Below are 19,634 nucleotides of genomic sequence, written 5' to 3'. Positions count from 1 at the left end.
TCGACCGGGTTAGGGGAGGGTTTAGCCCAGCGTCGTCCGGGTTAGGGGAGGGTTTAGCCCAGCGCTGTCCGGGTTAGGGGAGGGTTTAGCCCAGCGCCGTCCGGGTTAGGGGAGGGTTTAGCCCAGCGATGTCCGGGTTTGGGAAGGGTTTAGCCCAGCGTCATCCGGGTTAGGGGAGGGTTTAGCCCAGCGTCGACCGGGTTAGGGGAGGGTTTAGCCCAGCGCTGTCCGGGTTAGGGGAAGGTTTGGCCCAGCGTCGTCCGAGTTAGGGGAGGGTTTAGCCCAGCGTCGTCCGGGTTAGGGGAGGGTTTAGCCCAGCGCTGTCCGGGTTAGGGGAGGGTTTAGCCCAGCGCCGTCCGGGTTAGGGGAGGATTTAGCCCAGCGATGTCTGGGTTTGGGAAGGGTTTAGCCCAGCGTCGACCGGGTTAGGGGAGGGTTTAGCCCAGCGTCGTCCGGGTTAGGGGAGGGTTTAGCCCAGCGTCGACCGGGTTAGGGGAGGGTTTAGCCCAGCGTCGTCCGGGTTAGGGGAGGGTTTAGCCCAGCGCTGTCCGGGTTAGGGGAGGGTTTAGCCCAGCGCCGTCCGGGTTAGGGGAGGATTTAGCCCAGCGATGTCTGGGTTTGGGAAGGGTTTAGCCCAGCGTCATCCGGGTTAGGGGAGGGTTTAGCCCAGCGTTGTCCGGGTTAGGGGAGGGTTTAGCCCAGCGTCGTCCGGGTTAGGGGAGGGTTTAGCCCAGCGTCGACCGGGTTAGGGAAGGGTTTAGCCCAGCGTTGTTCAGGTTAGGGAAGGCCGACCGGGATGTTCTTGTCCCATCGGACACTAGGTGGGCCGCCCTGCCTAAGAGTTCATCTTCTATTGGTTTCTATTGACAACAGGGTCTGAATGTTGATTTGAGTGCCATAACAACTGGCCTGGAAAATAATCTCGTGGAAATTACTATAATTTAATGGCTATTATTACATCATATTAAATAATAACAACTTTAGGTTTAATAATAAGTATGTTTTTCCTCATTCATCGCCTCACACACAGTCCATCAAAGTTTAACAGGCGCTTGAACTTACTCCACCGACTAAATCACAAGCTCAGTAACATTTAATAGTGTAGCTCACACTCCTTATATCACAACTAGAACAGTGTCTGACAGAGTGTTCAACCTTCACAGCCAATCAGAACAACACACATCACGTACTGGAAGACCAACGGTTGGCTCTGTTCATCTCACACCTGTGTGTTTGTGTGTCAACTTCAACCTCGCTCCGCATCGCAGCAAGGCCTTTAACACAACATTGTGTTTTCAGAAACTGTGAATTCACTTAGAACTCCTCTATTAAAACACTCTGAAATGAATCAGGTCTAATTCTGGTGCATTCAGCTAGAGGCACTCAGAGGTGAACACCCTACCACTATAATATGAGGGAGAGGGAGAGAGAGAGAGAGAGAGAGATAGAGAGGGGGGGGGGTGAGAGGGAGAGAGAGAGAGAGAGAGAGAGAGAGAGAGAGAGAGAGAGAGAGAGAGAGGGAGGGTGAGAGGGGGGAGAGAGAGAGAGGGGGTGAGAGGGAGAGAGAGAGAGAGAGAGGGGGGTGAGAGGGAGAGAGAGAGAGGGGGGGGTGAGAGGGAGGGAGAGAGAGAGAGAGAGAGAGGGGGTGAGAGGGAGAGAGAGGGGGTGAGAGGGAGAGAGAGAGAGGGGGGTGAGAGAGGAGAGAGAGAGAGAGAGAGAGAGAGAGAGAGAGAGAGAGAGAGAGAGAGAGAGAGAGAGAGAGAGAGAGGGGGTGAGAGAGAGAGAGAGAGAGAGAGGAGAGGGAGAGGGAGAGAGAGAGAGAGAGAGAGAGAGAGAGAGAGAGAGAGAGAGAGAGAGAGAGAGAGAGAGAGAGAGAGAGAGAGAGAGAGAGAGAGAGAGAGAGAGAGAGAGAGAGAGAGAGAGAGAGAGAGAGAGAGAGAGAGAGAGAGAGAGAGAGAGAGAGAGAGAGATCGAAATTCGAAAGAAAGATATTGTGCTTTGCTTGCCTCGGAGCAGTTTCACAACCTGGCCGGCCAAAACTCACACACCAAGCACCATCCTGACACACTGAGCACCATCCTGACACACTGAGCACCATCCTGACACACTGAGCACCATCCTGACACACCAAGCACCATCCTGACACACTGAGCACCATCCTGACACACCCTGAGCACCATCCTCACACACCAAGCACCATCCTGACACACACCAAGCACCATCCTGACACACCAAGCACCATCCTCACACACCAAGCACCATCCTGACACACCAAGCACCATCCTGACACACCAAGCACCATCCTGACACACCAAGCACCATCCTGACACACCAAGCACCATCCTGACACACCAAGCACCATCCTGACACACCAAACACCATCCTGACACCAAGCACCATCCTGACACACCGAGCACCATCCTGACACACTGAGCACCATCCTGACACACCGAGCACCATCCTGACACACCGAGCACCATCCTGACACACCAAGCACCATCATCACACACCAAGCACCATCCTGACACACCAAGCACCATCCTGACACACCAAGCACCATCCTGACACACCAAGCACCATCCTGACACACCAAGCACCATCCTGACACACCAAGCACCATCCTGACACACCAAGCACCATCCTGACACACCAAGCACCATCCTGACACACCAAGCACCATCCTGACACACCAAGCACCATCCTCACACACCAAGCACCATCCTCACACACCAAGCACCATCCTGACACACGAGCACCACCCTGACACACGAGCACCATCCTGACACACCAAGCACCATCCTGACACACCAAGCACCATCCTGACACACCAAGCACCATCCTGACACACCAAGCACCATCCTGACACACCAAGCACCATCCTAACACACCAAGCACCATCCTCACACACCAAGCACCATCCTGACACACCAAGCACCATCCTGACACACCAAGCACCATCCTGACACACCAAGCACCATCCTGACACACCAAGCACCATCCTGACACACCAAGCACCATCCTGACACACCAAGCACCATCCTGACACACCAAGCACCATCCTGACACACCAAGCACCATCCTGACACACCAAGCACCATCCTGACACACCAAGCACCATCCTGACACACCAAGCACCATCCTCACACACCAAGCACCATCCTGACACACCAAGCACCATCCTGACACACCAAGCACCATCCTGACACACCAAGCACCATCCTATCCCGGCATCGGCCTATCCCGCCCAAACCCTCCCTAACCTGGACGGCCTTTCCCGCCCAAACCCTCCCTAACCTGGACGGCCTTTCCCGGCCAAACCCTCCCTAACCTGGACGGCCTTTCCCGCCCAAACCCTCCCTAACCTGGACGGCCTTTCCCGCCCAAACCCTCCCTACCTGGACGGCCTTTCCCGCCCAAACCCTCCCTAACCTGGACGAAGCTGGGCCAATTGTGCGCCACCCTATGGGACTCCCAATCACGGCCGGTTGTGATCAAACCAGTGTCTGTAGTGACGCCTCTAACACTGAGATGCAGTGCCTTGGACCGCTGTGCCACTCGGGAGCCCCAAAGCTCATGTGTGTGTTTCTATAATATATACCTTCTCAGCCAGTGCTTCCTCCAGGGTGGTGAGAGCTGTGTCAGTGTTGGAGGTGTCTGTCTGGAGAGACCTGACTCTGTCCTTCAGACTACTCATCTGTTTCTCCTTGTCTCTCAGCTGCTCCTGTAGATTCTCAATCTGAAGAGAGGGAGAGAGAGGAAAGGAGGGAGGAAGGGAAGGAGGAGGGGGGTGAAGGGAGGGGGAGGCAAACAGGAGGGAGGAGAAGAGAGAGGGAGGGAAGGAAGGAAGGAGGGGAGGAAGGAGAGAGAGGAAAGGAGGGAGGAGGGGGAAAGGGAGGGGGAGGGGAGGGAGAGGAGAGGAGGGAGGAGGAGAGAGAGAGAGAGAGAGAGAGAGAGAGAGAGAGAGAGAGAGAGAGAGAGAGAGAGAGAGAGAGAGGGAAGGGAACGGGAACGGATGAGGGACGGAGAGGGAGCATTGTGAGTCAGCAGAAAACACACACATAAGATCTTGCTTGAGAGACACACACACACACACACACACACACACACACACACACACACACACACACGACAAACAAAGACAGAAAAGCATGTGTTCAATGTAGAACGAACAAACTGAACAGAACACAACACAATAGAACACAACAAAAACAGAACACAACACAACACAACACAACAGAACACAACAGAAAGAACACAACACAACAGAAAGAACACAACACAACAGAACACAACAGACAGAACACAACACAACAGAACACAACACAACAGACAGAACACAACACAACAACACAACAGACAGAACACAACAGAACACAACAGACAGAACACAACACAACAGACAGAACACAACACAACACAACAGACAGAACACAACAGAACACAACAGACAGAACACAACAGAACACAACACAACAGACAGAACACAACACAACACAACAGAAAGAACACAACACAACACAACAGAAAGAACACAACACAACACAACACAACAGACAGAACACAACACAACACAACAGACAGAACACAACACAACACAACAGAACAGAACACAACAGAACACAACACAACACAACAGACAGAACACAACACAACACAACACAACAGAAAGAACACAACACAACACAACAGAAAGAACACAACACAACACAAAGAAAGAACACAACACAACAGAAAGAACACAACACAACACAACAGAAAGAACACAACACAACACAACAGAAAGAACACAACACAACACAACAGAAAGAACACAACACAACACAACACAACACAACAACAAACACAACACAACACAACACAACACAACAGAAAGAACACAACACAACACAACAGAACACAACACAACACAACACAACACAACAGAAGAACACAACACAACACAACACAACAGAAAGAACACAACACAACACAACACAACAGAACAGAACACAACACAACACAACAGAAAGAACACAACACAACAGAAAGAACACAACACAACACAACAGAAAGAACAAACACAACACAACACAACAGAAAGAACACAACACAACACAACAGAAAGAACACAACACAACAGAAAGAACACAACACAACACAACACAACACAACAGAAACAACACAACACAACACAACAGAAAGAACACAACACAACACAACAGAAAGAACACAACAGAACAGAAAGAACACAACACAACACAACAGAAAGAACACAACACAACACAACAGAAAGAACACAACACAACACAACAGAAAGAACACAACACAACACAACACAAACAACACAACACAACACAACAGAAAGAACACAACACAACAGAAAGAACACAACACAACACAACAGAAAGAACACAACACAACACAACACAACACAACAGAAAGAACACAACAAACACAAAAGAACACAACACAACAGAAAGAACACAACACAACAGAACACAAACACAACACAACACAACACAACACAACAGAAAGAACACAACACAACAGAACAGAAACAACACAACAGAAAGAACACAACACAACACAACAGAAAGAACACAACACAACAACACAACACAACAGAAAGAACACAACAGAACAGAAAGAACACAACACAACACAACAGAAAGAACACAACACAACACAACAGAAAGAACACAACACAAAGACAACAACACAACAGAAAGAACACAACAGAACAGAAAGAACACAACACAACACAACAGAAAGAACAAACACAACAGAAAGAACACAACACAACACAACAGAAAGAACACAACAGAACAGAAAGAACACAACACAACAGAAAGAACACAACACAACACAACAGAACAACACAACACAACACAACAGAAAGAACACAACAGAACAGAAAGAACACAACACAACACAACAGAAAGAACACAACACAACAGAAAAACACAACACAACACAACAGAAAGAACTGAACAGAACAGAACAGAACACAACACAACACAACACAACAGAAAGAACACAACACAACACAACAGAAAGAACACAACACAACACAGAAAGAACACAACAAATTAAGAACACAACACAACAGACAGAACACAACACAACAGAACACAACAGACAGAACACAACACAACAGAACACAACAGAAAGAACACAACACAACAGAACACAACACAAAGAACAACACAACAGACAGAACACAACACAACAGACAGAACACAACAGACAGAACACAACAGACAGAACACAACACAACAGAACACAACACAACACACAACACAACAGAACACAACAGACAGAACACAACACAACAGACAGAACACAACACAACACACAGAACACAACACAACAGAACACAACAGACAGAACACAACACAACAGACAGAACACAACACAAAACAACAGAACAGACAGAACAACACAACACAACACAACAGACAGAACACAACAGAACACAACAGAAAGAACAAACACAACACAACAGACAGAACACAACAAACACAACACAACAGACAGAACACAACAGACACAACACAACAGAAAGAACACAACACAACAGAACACAACAGACAGAACACAACACAACAGACAGAACACAACACAACAGACAGAACACAACACAACACAACAGAACACAACACAACACAACACAACAGAACACAACACAACAACACAACACAACACAACACAACACAACAGAACACAACACAACACAACAGAACACAACACAACACAACAGACAGAACACAACACAACACAACAGAACACAACACAACAGACAGAACACAACACAACACAACAGAACACAACACAACACAACAGAACACAACACAACAGAACACAACACAACACAACACAACAGAACACAACACAACACAACAGACAGAACACAACACAACAGAACACAACAGAACACAACAGAACACAACTCCCCTCTTCTCTCTCCCACAACACAACACAACACAACAGACAGAACACAACAGACAGAACACAACAGACAGAACCCGACAGACAGAACACAACAGACAGAACAGAACACAACAGAACACAACACAACAGTTTTTCCAGAGAACACACTGTGGCCATTCAGATTTTCCAGCGCAGAGCGATGTTTCCTGAATAGCTTTGCAAAGGGAAAGTATATTACTGGAAACTGTCAACGTTTAACAGTAAACTGGATAAATTATTTCCACTTTCCACAAAAATTTGAGGGGTGAATAAACCAGTGTTTAATTTGTATTGTCAACTTTTCTTATCTGGCTGTGAAAGGTGGCTTCAGTACCTGGAGCTGAGAGGTTGATAAATGGCATGCGCACGCACGCACGCACGCACGCACGCACGCACGCACGCACGCACGCACCCATCCATCATCGGAGACAGCTCAATGAAGAGACTGTCTGTTTCTTTCTCCTATTTCACATTTAATTAAACACAGACTGATTTGATTAATACCTGCAATATTCTGTCTATCGCGTTTGACATAAACTGGTGTCAATATATCACCTCATGTATAAATGTGAATGTCCTCCCCCCTCTCTCTCCCATTCTCTCTCTCCCTCCCCTCTCTTTCCCTCTCCCATTCTCTCTCTCCCATTCTCTCTCTCCCTCCCCTCTCTTTCCCTCTTCCATTCTCTCTCTCCCATTCTCTCTCTCCCTCCCCTATCTTTCCCATTCTCTCTCTCCCTCCCCTCTCTTTCCCATTATCTCTCTCCCATTCTCTCTCTCTCATTCTCTCTCTCCCATTCTCTCTCTCTCATTCTCTCTCTCCCATTCTCTCTCTTCCTCCCCTTTCTTTCTCTCTCCCATTCTCTCTCTCCCATTCTCTCTCTCCCATTCTCTCTCTTCCTCCCCTTTCTTTCTCTCTCCTATTCTCTCTCTCCCCCCTCTCTTTCCCTCTCCCATTCTCTCTCTCCCCCCTCTCTTTCTCTCTCCCATTCTCTCTGTATCATTCTCCCTCTCCCATTCTCTCTCTCCCCCCCTCTCTTTCTCTCTCCCATTCTCTCTGTATCATTCTCTCTCTCTCTGACTCTCTCTGTTGAAATAATGATTGAGGGGGTGAGAACCAAAGTACAAAAACTAATCACACCATAAATATAACTAATCACACCATAAATATAGTTAATTGCTGTTAATCACAAATATAAAATTCATTATTCAGCGTCTAAATATGAAAGTGTTTTGTTTCTCTGAGGCAGTTTGACGACTTCATCTCTTTTCTTATCTGTCAAAGTCAAAGTCGGTGACCATGGCAATGAGCTGTCCCCTGGCTCATCCAATTAGAAGGCTGGTGTATGAAGGCCTCTAACCCCGCCGTACCCCTAATCCCGCAGCATCCCTAACCCCACAGTACCCCTGAACCCGCAGCATCCCTAACCCCGCAGTATCCATAACCCCGCAGCATCCATAACCCCGCAGCCCCTAAACCCGCAGTACCCCTAACCCCGCAGCATCCCTAACCCCGCAGCACCCCTAACCCCGCAGCACCCCTAACCCCGCAGCACCCCTAACCCCGCAGCATCCCTAACCCTGCAGCACCCCTAACCCCGCAGCATCCCTAACCCCGCAGCACCCCTAAACCCGCAGTACCCCTAACCCCGCAGCACCCCTAACCCTGCAGCACCCCTAACCCCACCGTACCCTAACCCCGCAGCACCCCCCACAGGACACCTAACCCGCAGGACCCCTAACCCCGCAGGACCCCTAACCCCACCGTACCCCTAACCCCGCAGGACCCCTAACCCCGCAGTACCCTAACCCCACCGTACCCCTAATCCCGCAGGACCCCTAACCCCGCAGGACCCCTAACCCCGCAGTACCCTAACCCCACCGTACCCCTAAGCCGGCAGCATGGCTCATGAAGATTTAAACAATATGGTAATATCTCAATATTATCCTCTGTTAGACTGTTTAGATCTCTGAGATCTAGGAGAGGGACTCATTTGAAGGAGAAGGCTCAAGTGGCTAGGGATACTAATGTACACGTATGTGTGAGTCTGGGAAAGCCACCAGACCGGGAGAGGAAGGGAGACCTAGTCTACAGAACAGACACGAAGAGTGATATCTCCCTCTCATTCTCATTCTTAATCTCCCTATATCATCCTATCCCTATCTTTCTCAGTCTTTATCTCCTATCCTCCTCTCTCTCTCTTTCTCAGTCTTTATCTCCTATCCTCCTCTCCCTCTCTTTCTCAGTCTTTATCTCCTTCTATCCTCCTCTCTCTCTCTTTCTCAGTCTTTATCTCCTATCCTCCTCTCCCTCTCTTTCTCAGTCTTTATCTCCTTCTATCCTCCTCTCCCTCTCTTTCTCATTCTACTCCTATCCTCCAGTCATGATGTTGGCCTGGGGGAGGTTTATGACAGTCATAAATACCTCTTCCCCCTTTTTCCTCTCTCTACCCTACTGATGTTACATTTGCAAAACCCTTGGTTAACATAGAGATTCTGGGAACATCAGTATGTGGGGAAATGAACTATATTCTGGTAATCCGATGGTACTTAATGAATATGATGTCAGTTCGGTTGTCATCTGAGACATTCTCATCAATGATAAGACAGCCTGATAAACTCTACAGTGGAAAGTCTACACATCAGAGTTATCGGATTCACATGGAATTGTTGTTCAATTGAAATGTTTGAATATGAAATTATTCGTGATGGGATGAAATGTGATTTTAGCTTCTAAAATGTGAGATTTGGGTTTTCATAAGGTAGGGCTCTGCTCAATCAGTGTGAAGGGACATGGGCAATAAAACTTTTCAAACACGCCCTCCTCTCCCTTCCTATATAAAACCTTGACGACAATATAACCTCCTGTTCAGAGGATGTGAGGACGACGGTCCGATGTCAGAATGGTTCAGATAATAACTACAGAACGAAGCCAGCATCAGCGTGAGCTTTGGTTGCGAATGGTATGAACTTTGAACTCTTATTCACTACAGAAGTGATACCTCCTAGCCATTGAGTTAGCAACAGCAGATGCAAATGATGGTTAGGAAGGAACAGACAGAGTATCCCGTCTATCACACAATGATGTTACTACAACGTATCCAATTGACCATCAGAAACATTCTTCCAAGGACTTGGTTTGGCAACACAGCCTTCCATCTACCACTAACCAACCGAAGCGCAGCTCAGAGTAAATATTTATTGCATTTTCCTTTTCCAAATGGGTGGTAATTTAGAATGCATAAGATACTGTATTTACGATAGCACAGCTTCGCCCTTTGTTCCTCAGTCTTCCCTCTCTTTCACTCAAACCCAGCCCCTTTTCTTTTGTGTAACCAGCTGTCATATCTGTTCCGCCCGCCAGGGACGTTTTCCTTTATGACGTCATTTGTAATCAAGTTGATTAATTATGTGTATGTGTAATTCTTTGTGATTAGTTAGGTATTTAGTAAATACATAATTAAACCCAATTTTGTATTGCTGATTCAACTTGTTAGCCAGGGTTCGTGCAGATAACCAAGAATTTACAACTTTCAAATGAGACTGAATTAAGGTGACGATTAATATTGACTGCTATTGATGTAGAATATTACTAGGTCTTTAAGAGTTTATTCGGAAGATAACAGCTCTATAATTATTATTTCGTGGTGCCCCGACTCTCTAGTTAATTACATTTACATGATTAGCTCAATCGGGTAATATTAATTACGGAGAAATTAAAGACTGAGAAATTATTTTATAGAATAGCATGTCATATCACATAGCCAAAGACATGACCCTCCTCTCCCTGCGTCTTTATCTCATTCTATCCTCCTCTCACTCTCTCCCTCTGTCTCTATCTCCTTCTATCCTCCTCTCCCTCTCTTTATCTCCTATCCTCCTCTCCCTCTCTTTCTCAGTCTTTATCTCCTATCTCCTCTCCCTCTCTTTCTCAGTCTCTCCTTCTATCCTCCTCTCCCCCTCTTTCTCATTCTTTATCTCCCACTATCCTCCTATCCCTCTTTCTCAGTCTGTATCTCTTTCTATCCTCCTCTTCCCCTCTTTCTCAGTCTTTATCTCCCTCTATCGTCCTCTCCCTCTCTTTCTCAGTCTTTATCTCCTATCCTCCTCTCCCTCCCTCTCAGTCTTTATCTCCTATCCTCCTTTCCCTCTCTTTCTCAGTCTTTATCTCCTTCTATCCTCCTCTCCCTCTCTTTCTCAGTCTTTATCTCCCTCTATCCTCCTATCCCTATCTTTATCAGTCTTTATCTCCCTCTATCCTTCTCTCTCTCTCTTTCTCAGTCTTTATCTGCTATCGTCCTCTCCCTCTCTTTCTCAGTCTTTATCTCCTATCCTCCTCTCCCTCCCTCTCAGTCTTTATCTCCTATCCTCCTTTCCCTCTCTTTCCCTCTCTTTCTCAGTCTTTATCTCCTTCTATCCTCCTCTCCCTCTCTTTCTCAGTCTTTATCTCCCTCTATCCTCCTATCCCTATCTTTATCAGTCTTTATCTCCCTCTATCCTCCTCTCCCTATCTTTATCAGTCTTTATCTCCTATCCTCCTATCTCTCTCTTTCTCAGTCTTTATCTCCCTCTATCCTCCTCTCCCTATCTTTATCAGTCTTTATCTCCTATCCTCCTCTCTCTCTCTTTCTCAGTCTTTATCTCCTATCCTCCTCTCTGTCAGTCCAGAATCATCTTTAGCTGTTGTTCATTTTAATATGAATATGTTTTTTTCGTCTAAACATCCCCTCCCCTAAACATCCCCTCCCCTAAACATCCCCTCCCTAAACATCCCCTCCCCTAAACATCCCCTCCCCTAAACATCCCCTCTCCTAAACATCCCCTCCCCTAAACATCCCCTCCCCTAAACATCCCCTCCCCTAAACATCCCCTCTCCTAAACATCCCCTCCCCTAAACATCCCCTCTCCTAAACATTCCCTCCCCTAAACATCCCCTCCCCTAAACATCCCCTCCCCTAAATATCCCCTCAAATAACGGATCAAACCAAAATAACCTGCGCCGTAGCCAACAATGAGAGTTCATGGTCGTCATCGTAACAAAATATACAATTGTGTGAACTTAAAGTATGAATTTAATTAAACCGCTGGATGTTTTGGCACAAAGGTTTCGCAGAAGAAAAACAAATGAAAAAAACTTGTGAGAAGAAGTGAGAAGAAATTTGATAATGAATTTTTCTGCCCTGGTGCAGTTCAAACTACTACAGCTGCTTCCCAAGAAGAAACACAACCAGAGTTCGGCCGGTTTATTGTTTTAAATCATGCTCAGACATGTTTAGACAGATGTCCTAAATTCCATCCCAAATGACACCCTATTCCCTATGTAGTGCACTGACGTGCCATAGGGCTCTGGTCAAAAGTAGTCTACAATAAAGGATATAGGGAGCCATTTGGGATTGGTCCTTGGTCTGTGATGCTGATAGTCAGAGGTGTTTTAAAGTGAATAGTTTCATAGTTGAGAAAAGGAAAGGGCCGTCTTAGTAATGGGCTCTCACACTGTAAACTGTTGGTTTGATCTGGTCTCAAACAGGGTTGACTCATGTCCTACTATCTCTCTCTCTCTCTCTCTCTCTCTCTCTCTCTCTCTCTCTCTCTCTCTCTCTCTCTCTCTCTCTCTCTTTCTCTCTCTCTCTCTCTCTCTCTCTCTCTCTCTCTCTCTCTCTCTCTCTCTCTCTCTCTCTCTCTCTCTCTCTCTCTCTCTCTCTCTCTCTCTCTCTCTCTCTCTCTCTCTCTCTCTCTCTCTCTCTCTCGTTTTTCAGTTGTTCGGGGACACAAAAAGTGAGTATTGAGTCAGTCTAGTGATTATTCAGTAGTGATTCTTCCAGATGATTCTTCACTTCAGTAGTGATTCTTCAGTAGTGATTCTTCAGTAGTGATTCTTCAGTAGTGATTATTCAGTAGTGATTCTTCAGTAGTGATTCTTCAGTAGTGATTCTTCAGTAGTGATTCTTCAGTAGTGATTCTTCAGTAATGATTCATCAGTAGTGATTCTTCAGCAGGGATTATTCAGTAATGATTCTTCAGTAGTGATTCTTCAGTAGTGATTCTTCAGTAGTGATTCTTCAGTAGTGATTCTTCAGTAATGATTCATCAGTAGTGATTCTTCACTCTTCAGCAGGGATTATTCAGTAATGATTCTTCAGTAGTGATTCTTCAGTAGTGATTTTTCACTCTTCAGCAGGGATTATTCAGTAATGATCATTCAGTAAAGTCTTTGTTGTCATTCAATGAAAGACAAGTGGTTTTCATGCACATGGTGGACTGAGTCTGCCCAGACACCTACACTATTTCCACTGGCTCATTAATCCCCAGTCTACCTGACAGCCTGATTGACAACCTGTCAGAAGTCAGGACACAAAACGCACACCAATATGTACACAGACAACTTGAAATGTATGGAGGGACAGTAGAAAGCAGCCAAACACACACATACACAGACACACACACACACACACACACAGACACACAGACACACACTCCTGTGCAGACTTGTCTGAACCCTCCAACACACTTGACATTCAGAGAGACTGTTCCTTTGATCCGGCCTGCGCTTCTTCAGACTGGCTGTGGTGTAACACTGTCTCATTAGGGCCCTGGATAACACACACACACCGAGACACACACACTGAGACACACACACACACACACCGAGACACACACACCGAGACACACACACTGAGACACACACACACACCAGACACACACACACACACCGAGACACACACACACGAGACACACACACACACAACGAGACACACACAACGAGACACACACACGAGACACACACACGAGACACACACACGAGACACACACACAAGACACAAACACCGAGACACACACACCAGACACACACACCAAGACACACACACACACACATAGACACCGAGACACACACACCGAGACACACACACACCGAGACACACACACACACCGAGACACACACACACACCGAGACACACACACCGAGACACACACACACACCGAGACACCGAGACACACACACAGAGACACACACACATAGACACTGAGACACCGAGACACACACACAGAGACACACACACACACACACCGAGACACTGAGACACACAGACATTTTAATCCTGGATATTTTAGGAAGGAGTTGTATCTCTCTAGTTAGTTCCGGTTCCGGTCCTGTCTCTCAACACACAGCAGACCTCTCCAACACGGTCCATCCATTCTGTCTCTCAACACACAGCAGGCGTCTCCAACACGGTCCATCCATTCTGTCTCTCAACACACAGCAGGCGTCTCCAACACGGTCCATCCATTCTGTCTCTCAACACGGTCCATCCATTCTGTCTCTCAACACACAGCAGGCGTCTCCAACACGGTCCATCCATTCTGTCTCTCAACACACAGCAGGCGTCTCCAACACGGTCCATCCATTCTGTCTCTCAACACGGTCCATCCATTCTGTCTCTCAACACGGTCCATCCATTCTGTCTCTCAACACACAGCAGGCGTCTCCAACACGGTCCATCCATTCTGTCTCTCAACACACAGCAGGCGTCTCCAACACGGTCCATCCATTCTGTCTCTCAACACGGTCCATCCATTCTGTCTCTCAACACGGTCCATCCATTCTGTCTCTCAACACGGTCCATCCATTCTGTCTCTCAACACGGTCCATCCATTCTGTCTCTCAACACGGTCCATCCATTCTGTCTCTCAACACGGTCCATCCATTCTGTCTCTCAACACACAGCAGGAGACTCCAACACGGTCCATCCATTCTGTCTCTCAACACGGTCCATCCATTCTGTCTCTCAACACGGTCCATCCATTCTGTCTCTCAACACGGTCCATCCATTCTGTCTCTCAACACGGTCCATCCATTCTGTCTCTCAACACGGTCCATCCATTCTGTCTCTCAACACACAGCAGGCGTCTCCAACACGGTCCATCCATTCTGTCTCTCAACACGGTCCATCCATTCTGTCTCTCAACACGGTCCATCCATTCTGTCTCTCAACACGGTCCATCCATTCTGTCTCTCAACACGGTCCATCCATTCTGTCTCTCAACACACAGCAGGCGTCTCCAACACGGTCCATCCATTCTGTCTCTCAACACACAGCAGGCGTCTCCAACACGGTCCATCCATTCTGTCTCTCAACACACAGCAGGCGTCTCCAACACGGTCCATCCATTCTGTCTCTCAACACACAGCAGACCTCTCCAACACGGTCCATCCATTCTGTCTCTCAACACACAGCAGGCGTCTCCAACACGGTCCATCCATTCTGTCTCTCAACACACAGGTCCATCCATTCTGTCTCTCAACACACAGCAGGCGTCTCCAACACGGTCCATCCATTCTGTCTCTCAACACACAGCAGGAGACTCCAACACGGTCCATCCATTCTGTCTCTCAACACACAGCAGGCGTCTCCAACACGGTCCATCCATTCTGTCTCTCAACACGGTCCATCCATTCTGTCTCTCAACACACAGCAAGTCCATCCATTCTGTCTCTCAACACACAGCAGGAGACTCCAACGTCTCCATTCTGTCTCTCACACGGTCCATCCATTCTGCCTCTCAACACACAGCAGGCGTCTCAACACGGTCCATCCATTCTGTCTCTCAACACACAGCAGGCGTCTCCAACACGGTCCATCCATTCTGTCTCTCAACACGGTCCATCCATTCTGTCTCTCAACACGGTCCGTCCATTCTGTCTCTCAACACACAGCAGGCGTCTCCAACACGGTCCATCCATTCTGCCTCTCAACACACAGCAGGCGTCTCCAACACGGTCCATCCATTCTGTCTCTCAACACACAGCAGGCGTCTCCAACACGGTCCGTCCATTCTGTCTCTCAACACACAGCAGGCGTCTCAACACGGTCCATCCATTCTGTCTCTCAACACACAGCAGGCGTCTCAACACGGTCCATCCATTCTGTCTCTCAACACACAGCAGGCGTCTCAACACGGTCCGTCCATTCTGCATCAGGCAGCTACAGACAACGTCCCTACAGTCACTTCTGCTGATCAATGACCACTTCACAAAATGACTCTGTGTTGCTCTTCCCAAATAACCGTCCCTTTACTAACAGGATGTTATCTGAGACCTTCCTGTCCAACTCTCTGTGGTCTGCAGTCCCTCTACACTGGTCAGCGTGACGTGTTGTCTCCCATGTTTCACTGGGTGGTCTCAACTGTGGTGGAAACAGTCCCAATTGTCTCTGGGGAAAAGTAATGATTCCTTAACTGTCTCAAAAGTGAAAGTCACCTGGTCTCTCTGGGTTCTGTCTCTCAAAAATCTCTGGTAAAACTGTCCCCAGTTCTGGGTCAACTGTTACTCTCTCTCAGGGCAACTGTCCTCTCTCAGTCAACTTCTGTCTGATCAATGACCACTTCTGGGTCAAAATGACTCTGTCTTGCCTAACTTCCTCAAATGGGTCAACTGTCCCTCTTACTAACAGGATGTTATCTGGGAACTGTCTTCTCTGTGGGCCAACTGTCTCTCTCTCTGGGTCTAACTGTCTCTCTCTCTGGGTCTAACTGTCTCTCTGGGTCTAACTGTCTCTCTCTCTGGGCCTAACTGTCCCTCTCTCTGGGTCTAACTGTCTCTCTCTCTGGGTCTAACTGTCTCTCTCTCTGGGTCTAACTGTCTCTCTCTCTGGGTCTAACTGTCTCTCTCTCTGGGCCTAACTGTCCCTCTCTCTGGGTCTAACTGTCTCTCTCTCTGGGTCTAACTGTCTCTCTCTCTGGGTCTAACTGTCTCTCTCTCTGGGTCTAACTGTCTCTCTCTCTGGGTCTAAACTGTCTCTGACTCTGGGCCTAAAAGTGTCTCTCACCTGGGCCTAAAATCTCTACTCTGGGTCTAACTGTCACTCCTCTGGGTAAACTGTCCTCTCTGTGGGTCTAACTGTCTCTCCCTGGGTAAAACTGTCCTACTGAGCCTAAAAGTCTCTCTCTGGGTCTAACTGTCTCTCTCTGTAAAACTGTCTACTTCTGGTAAAAGTCCCTCTCTCTGGGTAAAATGTGCCTACTCTGGGTAACTGTCTCTCTCTCTCTGGGTCTAACTGTCTCTCTCTCTCTGGGTCTATCACTGTCCCTCTCTCTGGGTGTCCCTCTCTCTGGGTCTAACTGTCCCTCTCTCTGGGTCTAACTGTCCTCTTCTGGGTCTAACTGTCTCTCTCCTGGGTCTAAATGTCTCTCTCTGTAACTGTCACTCTGGGTCTAACTGTCTCTATCTATATATACAGTGGGGAGAACAAGTATTTGATACACTGCCGAGCAGGTTTTCCTACTTGAAAGCAAGAGTCTGTAATTTTACATGGTTTTCAACTGTGACTTAGACGGATCAAAACAAAAACAGAAAATCATATTTAAAATTTTTAAATTAATGTTAATTTGCATTTTATTGCATGACATAAATTTGTCTTTGTTTTTAAATGTCACAGACAGCCAGGGGCACAAGATGAAGCATGTGTGTTTAAAGAAGTCCTCAGATCAGAGGCAGTAGGGAGGACCAGGGAGGAAAGGGGGACAGGTGAATTATTCTCTTTTGTTTAAGTTACTGATGTGGACTTCTTTCCTTCCTGTCCTGCTGTCCTCTCATTCAAAATGTATCTAATTTTGGGTCTTCCTCAAATGTATGGAATAAAGTCCTCCTAAAAGTCCTGTCAAAAATATAAATAGTAAAGTAAAGCCCTCCTCTCCTTCCATCAGATCCCCCCAAAACATTCTCCTCTCCCTCATCTACCCTCCTCTCTGGGTCTAACTGTCCCTCTCTCTGGGTCTAACTGTCTCTCTCTCTGGGTCTAACTGTCTCCCTCTCTGGGTCTAACTGTCTCTCTCTCTGGGCCATCCTGTCCCCTAGTCTCCTCCTAACTCCTCCTCTCCCTCTCTGGGTCCTAACTGTCTCTCCCTCATCTACCCATCCTATCCCTGTCTCCTCCTCTCTGTCTCTCTCATCTGGGTCCTAACTGTCTCTCTCTCTGGGTCTAACTGTCTCCTCTCTCTGGGTCTAACTGTCCCTCTCTCTGGGTCTAACTGTCTCTCTCTCTGGGTCTAACTGTCTCTCTCTCTGGGTCTAACTGTCCCTCTCTCTCTGGGTCTAACTGTCTCTCTCTCTGGGTCTAACTGTCCCTCTCTCTGGGTCTAACTGTCCCTCTCTCTGGGTCTAACTGTCTCTCTCTCTGGGTCTAACTGTCTCTCTCTCTGGGTCTAACTGTCTCTCTCTCTGGGTCTAACTGTCTCTCTCTCTGGGTCCTAACTGTCTCTCTCTCTGGTCTAACTGTCCCTCTCTCTCTCTGTCTCTCCATCTCTGGGTCTATCTTACTCTCTTCCTCTCCCTCATCTCTCTCTGGGTCCTGTCTCTCTCTTCTGGGTCTAACTGTCCCTCATCTACCCATGGGTCCCCTACTGTCTCTCTCTCTGGGTCTAACTGTCTCTCTCTCTCCTAACTGTCTCTCTCTCTGGGTCTCTCCTGTCTCTCTCTCTGGGTACTAACTGTCTCTCTCCTGGGTCTAACTGTCTCTCTCTCTGGGTCTAACTGTTTCTATCTATCCCCTATCTCAGTTTCATATCCCCATCCTACAAGTATTTGATCACACTACCGATTTTGCAGGTTTTCCTCTCTCAAAGCATGAGAGGTCTGTAATCTTTTATCATAGGTACACTTCAACTGTGAGAGACTCTCCCTCATCTAAAACAAAAATCCAGAAAAATCATATGATTATATGATTTTTCTCTACCCATCCTAAAAATCATTTCAATCTGCATTTTCCTCTCCCTCATCTCCCCATCCTATCCCCTACATGACTCTATCCTTCCCCTCACTCCCCATCCAACCAATCCTCTCTCATCTACCTAGGAGGATCCCCTACTCTCCTCCTCTCCCTCATCTCCCTAGAGGAGGAGAGGGGGGGTCCCTCCTCATCTCCCCATCCTAGGAAACTCTCCTGGAGGGAGGATCTAGGAAAGGGGGACATCCTATCCCCCTGTTTTCCCTTAACATCTACCCATCCTGTCCCTCTTCCTCCTCTCCCTCATCTCCCCATCCTATCCCTACTCTCCTCTCCCTCATCTCCTCATCATATCCCCTACTCTCCTCCTCTCCCTCTTCCTCATCTACCCATCCTATCCCCTACTCTCCTCCTCTCTCCTCCTCTCCCTCATCTCCTCATCATATCCCCTACTCTCCTCCTCTCTCCTCCTCTCCCTCCTCTCCCTCATCTCCCCATCCTATGAGGAGGAGGGAGGAGGTAAGGAGGTAAGGAGGGGTGAGGAGGGAAGGGATAAGAAGGGAAATGGTAGAGGAGGTAAGGAGGGGTGAGGAGGGAGGGGATAGGGAGGGAAAGGGTAGAGGAGGGAGGAGGTAAGGAGGGGGTGATGGATAGAGAAAGCAGACCCTGCTCAGCGATGCAAATGAAGGTTGGCCTGACTGGCACATGAATGGGTGAGTCCTGACAGGTAGGTGGCACGCTGCCAGGCTTTGTGTCTGCTGCACCCGCCACACACAGGAGGAGAGGACGAGGAGACAAAGGAGGCAGCAGAAGAGGAGGAGGCGGAGGAGATGGAGAAGAGGAGGAGGAGGAGATGGAGAAGAGGAGGAGGAGGAGGAGATGGAGAAGAGGAGGAGGAGGAGGAGATGGAGAAGAGGAGGAGGAGGAGGAGATGGAGAAGAGGAGGAGGAGGAGATGGAGAGGAGGAGG

General features: G+C 47.7%; 1 protein-coding gene and 1 long non-coding RNA gene across 3 annotated transcripts in view; one reads left to right on the top strand and one right to left on the bottom strand.

Annotated features, from left to right (window-relative positions):
- The window catches only part of LOC127922422 (ELKS/Rab6-interacting/CAST family member 1-like), a 93,672-nt gene that overhangs the window by 30,637 nt on the left and 43,401 nt on the right, over positions 1–19,634 (bottom strand). For both annotated transcript variants that reach the window (XM_052506210.1, XM_052506211.1), the window contains one exon: positions 3,599–3,736. In XM_052506210.1, the coding sequence (XP_052362170.1) occupies positions 3,599–3,736 (138 nt within the window). The remainder of the gene's footprint in view (positions 1–3,598; positions 3,737–19,634) is intronic.
- Positions 12,962–15,792, top strand: LOC127922425 (uncharacterized). The gene is made up of 3 exons (XR_008111291.1): positions 12,962–14,483; positions 15,225–15,420; positions 15,754–15,792. It is a non-coding gene; the product is annotated as an uncharacterized LOC127922425 (long non-coding RNA).

The sequence above is a fragment of the Oncorhynchus keta genome, unplaced genomic scaffold (assembly GCF_023373465.1).
Source record: "Oncorhynchus keta strain PuntledgeMale-10-30-2019 unplaced genomic scaffold, Oket_V2 Un_contig_25643_pilon_pilon, whole genome shotgun sequence".
Lineage (NCBI taxonomy): Eukaryota > Metazoa > Chordata > Actinopteri > Salmoniformes > Salmonidae > Oncorhynchus > Oncorhynchus keta.
This window is presented reverse-complemented; position numbering and strand designations above follow the sequence as displayed.